This window comes from Delphinapterus leucas, chromosome 13 (genome assembly GCF_059928025.1).
Source record: "Delphinapterus leucas isolate spDelLeu-1000000601 "Yukka" chromosome 13, BTC_Dleu_Yukka2, whole genome shotgun sequence".
NCBI lineage: Eukaryota > Metazoa > Chordata > Mammalia > Artiodactyla > Monodontidae > Delphinapterus > Delphinapterus leucas.
Genome location: NC_143141.1, coordinates 32,296,419 through 32,303,837, shown reverse-complemented (window position 1 = coordinate 32,303,837; position 7,419 = coordinate 32,296,419). Strand labels below are relative to the sequence as shown.

At 56.3% G+C, this 7,419-nt stretch overlaps 1 protein-coding gene across 6 annotated transcripts in view; it reads right to left on the bottom strand.

Moving 5' to 3' along the window:
• Positions 1-702: 702 nt before the first annotated feature.
• The window catches only part of SFXN5 (sideroflexin 5), a 117,269-nt gene continuing 110,552 nt past the window's right edge, over positions 703-7,419 (bottom strand). For all 6 annotated transcript variants that reach the window (XM_022561249.2, XM_022561251.2, XM_030763205.2 and 3 more), the window contains one exon: positions 703-3,838. In XM_022561249.2, coding sequence (XP_022416957.1) covers positions 3,761-3,838 — 78 coding nt within the window. In that variant the 3' untranslated portion in view covers positions 703-3,760. The remainder of the gene's footprint in view (positions 3,839-7,419) is intronic.

Sequence of the window (7,419 nt, the reverse complement as noted above, 5' to 3'; positions counted from 1 at the left end):
TCTGCCCTACCCCAGCCATGAACCCCACCTCCGCTACATTATCCTCCTGGTAGAGGAGGCCATCAGCTTCTCCCTGCAGGCTTGGAAGATGCTTGGAGGTCCCAGAGAAGAAGCCAGGTCTCACTCCCTCAGGATCTCTGGGAGCTGCCTGGAGTGGGAGGAGGCAAAGCTGTCAGGAGGTGGCTGAGGCCTGGCCCTGAGGGACTGTGGAGGAGTTAGGAAGGGGCAGAGTTCCCAGGGATGGTGCCATGCACCACTGCCAATATCAGGTACCTTTCCACTGGGCTCAAACCTCTTCTCCCTATGAAGTCCCTCCGGGCCCCCAGGCAGTCCAGAATGCCCCTCCCACGCCTCCCCCCAGTCCCCTGGGTATCAGTAGCCAAGAATCTACCAAAATCACTCTTCTACTCAGTTCCTTGCAGTGGGGCCCTTAGTGAGCCCTCCTCTCAGCCACCACTCTGTAAAGGGTCTTTCTGCAGAGTTTCAGCTCACCCGCTTTGTCCCGCTTCCTGCCCTCACATGCCCCTCCGTCCTTTTGTCTCTTTCCCTTTGGGCCTCCTAGCAGGCTTGACCCCTCCTGGAGCCTGGGTCTGCACCTTCCTCAGGGGCCTTCTCACAAAATCCTCAGTCAGCGCTTGGCTTGTTCCCACTGTTTCCCAACCCCTACCTCTCCCACCCACAATTCACAAAGCCAAGCCCTGATGCTTTAAATCCATCATTTATTGCCCACAGCTCATTAGTACTACATAAATCACAGAGATTGAGAAATTTTCTGAGAAGGTTAAAAAGACACTGCAAAGTCCCCTGGGAGTGGCCAAGGCGTGTGTGCTGGTGTCTCACTCACACTGGCCCAGGGCTAGAAAACCACCTTGCTTCCGTCCACTGCCCTTGTCCTCTCAGGACGTCACCCTGCTCCCAGGCTAGAGGCCCAGGACAGGAGACCAGCTGGCTCGCAGTCTGGAATTGGAAAAGGGGTCTGTTGGTTATCTTGACATCTTGGGCTTTTAGTTCCTGTGCTCTAAGATCGCTCTCTGGAATAGGAGAAGGGCATCCCCAAGCCTGAGGGAATGTTTGAAGTGACCAGAGGAGGGTACACAGGGCTAGAGAGAGAGCCAGCTGCAGGTGTGCCCTGTCTTCTGGCACAGCTGGGCCAGGCCCAGCCCTCAGTGGATCCTGGCTCAGCCTTCCCACCACCCCTAGTTATGAACCAATCTGCCCACGAGGCCTCCCTTCCTCTGTCCTCAGCAGAGTAGAGGATGGATGTTGGCCAAAAGCTTCCCCTCATGGTATTTTTTGCAGCCAGACCAGGACTTAGCAGCATGGTCGCCTGAACCTCTGTCACAATTACCCTGAGCTACGAGGATTCTTTGCCACCCACCCCTCCCACTCCCCGGGAGAAACCCCCTTAGCTCATGTGAAATTGCGTTGGGAGCATGACCGGAAAGCATCTAGGAGACAAAGTAAGTAGGTTATGAGATGCCGAGGCCACAGGGCTCCCAAGGCTTGGGCAGGGGTGGGGCTGGGCAGGGGCAACCAGCACAGAGGCAGAGTTGGAAAGACCCCATCTCTGCCAGGCCCCTGGACGGGGTGGGAGTAGAGCTGGGGTGAGCAGTTTTGGTCCCAAGGTATTAAGTGCAAAAAAACAAGACCCTATGAGAGGTGGGGCAAGGTGAGTTTGAAGTGAGCTTTTCAAAAGAGGACCCAGACATGCCCAGCCCCCAGTCATTGGCACATTCACATTATGGCAGGATTAGCTAAAAACGACCTGCCCCTCCAACACTGTGGTACCCCCTCTGCTCTTGTGTCCTCCATGCCTGTCTCTGCCGTCTCCTTTTCCTGATGGGCAGTGGGTGGGCTGCTCCTTAGGAGAGTGGGGAGCCCTCAGGGAAGCATCCTGCAGAGCTAGCTGGGGGGCACCAGGGCCTGCCTGGGTGGTGAGGGCAGCAGGGGCTTCTGAGGAGTGCATGGTATCAATGCACCTCACAACTACCCTGCCCTAAAGATGGCAAGAGCCACCCATGGCCACGCCCTTGCCGTCGTGCAATAGCCTTTTCCTGCAGGTGCATGTGTTCATCTCCAGCCAGGTCTCTCCCCAGATGAAGTCGCCAGGGAAGCAGAGGCCCTTTGGCTGCATATCAAGGGCTCCATTCAAGTTGGGGTCAGGTGAGGGATGCATGGAGGCCCAGGCTTCCTCTTTGTTTGGGCCTTTCAGATGGGGGTCAGGGGGCTTATCTTGTTCACCCCCACCTCAGGCCCTGCTTCCTCTGCAAAGCTCCTGTAGCGCTCTCCCCTCTCCTGGCCTGCAAATGAGAGCCAGCAGCAACGGGCCTCGGAGGCCCATGCAGGGTGAGAGGCAGCGGCATGAGCATGTGGGCCTACACTCAGGCCCAGGCATGCACGCTGCCTCTTCCCTGTAAAGTGTTTGGCAAAGGTCAAGTGCTCCAGGAATGTGTGTTCACATACAGAAGGGCGAGGTCCAGGTCCTGAGGCCAACAGCTGGCCATTTCCAAGGGAGCCTGCCCCATTCCCAGTCCAGTGTCCACGCTGGGGATATGCCTGGGATGCCCAGGATCTGAGCAGGACAGGCAAAGACAAAGTCTAGCTGGAAGAGCAGGTGGGAACCCCTCAATCCAGTCCTCTGGTTCCGGACAGGGAGTGGAGACTCAGCGAAGGTAGTGGACACGTCCAAGGTCACACAGCCCATCAGTGCCAGAGCTGGGGACTGCTGTTCCTGGGTTGATGCTCTCAGGTAGATGCCTAGAGATCTGGGCTTTGCACTCTCAGGCACGAGACCCTCCTGCTCAGGAAATGGTGGGCTGGGGCAGGTGGCCCGGTGGCTGGAAAGGACAGCAGTCAGCCTGGCTCCAGCCCTACCCTCAGTCCCAACGCCCAGCTTCCAGCCTGTGCCTGGAAGGAAGATCTTCCCGCAGAGGGCAGAGGGCAGGCCACGGTTCCCGCCAAGCATAATTCTTTCTTAGGACTTCCTGCCTGGAGCTGGGGTCATCTCTGGGTCTCAAATGGATCAGGGCTCCGTGGAGGGTGACACCAGCCTCAGTGTGTCACTGGGCTTCATGCAGAGGAACTGGTTCTGTAGGTGTGGCACAAAGGCTGGTCACACTCAGAGCCAGCTGCCCAAGGAATCTTCTAGAGGCCTCCAGTGCCCCTTGGCTTCCTGGGCCACCTCCTGAGGAACTCAGTCACAGCTGGTTCATCCTGTGAAGTGTAGACTGGCTCCCCTCCCCTCCCTAGTCCAGCCCAGCACAGCCCAGCACAGCCCAGGGAGCTATCGGGCCTGGCCACAGTAATATCTTAAATCTACCAGCCAGGCCACCAAGGCCACCAGGCCTACTCCGCCCACCACCTGTTGCATCCGGGCAGCTGCAACCAAGGCTTGATTCTGATAAAAAAGAAAAAGAAAAAAGAAACCAAAGTATAAAAGGATCCTAATCCTACCCCGTGGACACTCTACAATTCTTCAGCTTCACACATAATTGTGCTAAGTAGAGTTCTGACAACCCCACATAAGGCCCAGAAATGCACTTGATTATTTTTCATAGTAAATGTGTCAGAATTCCTGTCCCTTATGTTAAAGTGTGAATAGATTAGTCTCCCTACCACTGTGGGGGGAGGGATCCCGCAGGTAGCCCAGGACTGGGGGGTCAGCTGGCCTCTCCCTGCAGGTGCAGCCCACGGGACTCCTTCTCTGCCCCCAGCTCCCGGCCTGGACAACGCTCCGTCCCCCAGGCCGGCCGGCCACCGCTCACAGCCCCTTGTTGTACACCACTGTCCGGCTGCTCGTGGCCCGGGCAATCTCAGGCTCTAACTGGGTCGTTTCGATCTGAGAAGAGAGTGAGAAGAGAGAGAGGAAAGGTGAGGGGGATGGGAGGGAAGGGGTGAGTGGGGAGCTGGGAGTAGCAGTTAGGACCACCTGGTGCCCACACTTCTCCCCTCTGCCCCCGGCACCCCAGCCAGGGCCCACGTGTGCTGCCTAATGATACATCTTCCTCCTTTACTGCTCTTCGGCCCAGGGGCTCACGATACCCCTTCCAGCCCAGGTCATGCCTCTTACTCTGCCAGCACATCCATGCTGGGGAACGTCCTACCCTCTGAGCTCTCTGTCTCCCTCATCTCCAAGGACCTTGTCCCCGATGCTGCATAGGCCACTCCCAGGACACACCCTGGGCCTGGTCACCCCCAGGGCCGCTCCATCCAGACTCCTTAAATCCAAACCCCGCCCTCTTGGACCCCACCATCCCCTGTCCTTCCAGCACCCCACTCACTCTCCCTATCCATTTTCGGACCACCAAGACCCCAGCCCCAGACTCCCTACGGCTCAGTCTTCACAACCTCCCCCTCCAACCTGGACGCGAAGGGCCAACCACTTCAGCCTCTCCGAGCTGCAAGGCCCTTCTGGCCTGACTGGCAGAAGCCCTGCTTTGGAGGAACCCGATTATGCATCTACCTCGTCTCCACTTAAACCTGACCACCTAGCAGAGACCACTCAACATTCCCTGCCCCTGACTTTGGCTGGACCCTCACAGTGGCCAGACAATCCCCAGCCCTGGGCCACATGGCCGCTCAACTCCCTCCCCCATTCTCCGCAGAGGCCACCTTAAACCTCCCCTGCTGTCCTCAGCCATCCCCACCCTCAGCTCCGCACTCATCTTCCTACTTCGGAGTGAAAACAGAAGGCATCAGAAGACACCCCTCAGCTTCTCGTCAAACCCACGACCTACCTGTGTCCACACTCTGCTCTGGACCTGCCCTCCAGCTGCCCCGCTGCGGCTATCCCTCCCTCCGAAGACCCCATTCTGCAGACCACCGCTGGACTGCCCTCCCTCCTTCCCACCTTTTCAGCCCACTGCCTCCTGCTCACCAGCAGAGAACCTCCCATCCCATAAAACCTCCCCGTAACCCCATGTTATGCTCCAGCTACCACCGGGTCTCTCTCCCCTCCCATGGCCACATTTTTTCAAGGCGTCGTCCACACTGGCCAGCACCATCTCCTCACCTCCCACTGACTCTCCAACCCACAGCAAATCTGGCCTCTGCTCCTACCACGCTCCACAACAATCTTCCTCTCCAAGGTTACTGCCAGCTCCCTTTGTGTGACACCCACTGGACACTTCTCAGGGTCTCAGGGTTCCTCTTCCCTGCACATAGCCCCACAGGTACTTAAACTCAACCCATCCAGAGCAGAACAGAATTCCTCATCTCCTCCCCCCCACCCCGCCCCCTGCTAACCACACCGCCACCCACTGGTGCTCTGGCCAGAGACCCTGGGGCCTCCTGACCTCCACTCCCCTTCCCTCCCCTCAGGTGTCACTCACTCCAGTCCCTCCCCCATCACAGCCATCGGGAGCCTTCTCAGCTGCAAGTCTGGCCATGCCTCTCTTTGTTATGAAATGGCTCATTGGCCCCACTGCCCTCAGGGACCCAGTGGGATCCCTGGATCCCTCAAGATCCAGCCCCTGCCTCCCCCTCACCACCCAGTCCCTTGGAATGGAGACACGGCACACCCACTTATCACCGTGCCTCAGATACACTGGGTTATTCCCACCCCGAGTCTTCGCCGGAGCTGCCCTCTGCCACTTCCTCTCCTCCCCAACCCCAATTCCCTCAGCTTTAGACATCTTCCCTCATCCAGGCTGGGTACGGCCACCTCTCCAGCCCCACTCTCCCCTGCACTTTGTATAGCCGTTGTAGCATGTGGTTCAAGGCTGCCCGATCACTCATCTCCCGCTTCTCCACGTTAGATCACGAGCTCTATGAGGCAGCAAGTGTGTGATCTTGTTCATCCTGCATCCTCAAGGCCCAGTGCCGGGAGACAGTAGGTGTTCATAAGTGTTGAATCAATGAGCGGAAAGAAGAGAGGCAGAGGGTACTGGGAGGTTGGGGTCCCCCTGGAGGCTCCACAGCCACCCAGATGTTGATCTGCAGCTCCAGGGACTGATCTGGTGGGGACACCTGAGCCCCCAAACCTGAGGGAGCCGGGAGGGAGGCGCTCCCTCTGTGGGGGGCCCCAGCCTGACACCTGCCCTGGACCGAGTCAAGGGAGCACCGGGCCTTTGAAACTCAGCTCGCTGAGCTTGGTCCCAGGTACCTGCTATACATCAAGACGTGGCAACTCTGGGTAGTAGGCGGGAGGTGCCATAGACTGGACGGGCTTTTAGAGAACTCAGTCATGTCCGAGACCAGACAAGAGGGGATTCAGTGTGGGCTACAGCTGGTGGGCCCGGTGAAGTTCCTGGAGAAGGGGGACCCTCTTCCTGTAGTCTCTGGTACCCCAATACCCAGGCCACTTCAGAGGGCCAAAGAGACAAGAGCGAGGCTCAGGGACCTGGCCTCTTCCCCACCTCCTCCCTCCACACCCCTGCCGGCCTCCGAGTCCCCTCCACCCCACCGGCTCTCCTCGTCCCCATGCTGCCACTGACACAATGCACAGCGCCCACGCTTAAAAATCTAAATGCTTTTGAAAATGTTTAACCTAGTTAGACAAATTAGCAAAAATTTGTGCAAAACAATTTAGGTATTTAAAATATTCAATGTTTTTAAAAAACTGGAAAACTGTTCTTAGCTTTCAGCTGCAAAAACCAACAAAATATAACATCCCAGCAATCTTACCATGAGGTGTAACATAACCCTTCGGGAAAGCTGTTAAACAGCTACTGAGGCATCCTGGGAAATAGCACTTCATTTATTCAAATGCACATATGTCAGGCTTTTGCACCATATGTCATTCCAAGCTATTTACAGTAATAATTAAATCTTAATCAACGTTTAACCTCTGTAAAATGTTTGAAGAATCCTAATCACCCTTCAGACTGCACTAATGAAGGAGAAATATATAAACATAAAAGGAAAATGATGCATAGATATCACGCTGGAAAGAACAGTAATTGCAAAATTGTATTTCTTTTAAATATAATCAGTAAATGATGTAAAGTAAGCCAAGGAGTATTTTAAGTTAAGACATCTTGGATGTCAGAGGTGTGAGCAGCTAATTTTGTTCTGCTACCCATAACAGATGTAGCATATTTTATTTTAGTGCCATTATTAGCAACTTCCCATGCCGGCTTTCACTGAAGCACTGAGGCCCGCATTAAAATCGGAGAGGCTGCTCACCACCACAGTGGAGGACCACGGGCCAGGGCCACGGCCTGCTCGGCCCATTCCCTGGAGAGCACTGGCCCTGGTGGAGACCAAGGCGTCCCCCTCCCAGCGGGGCTGTTGCAGACCCAGGCTCCCAACTGTGCTGAGGGCAGCAGGTAGGAGGGAAGAAGGGTGGGGAGACGCAGGCAATGGGAAGGCTGCGGGGGAGGGCAGTGGACGAGGCCCTCCACTCAGGAGCAGGCGTTTAGGGACAGAGCTGGCATCTAAGCCTTTTCCTCTCATTTCAATTCCATCGGCCTTCAAGTC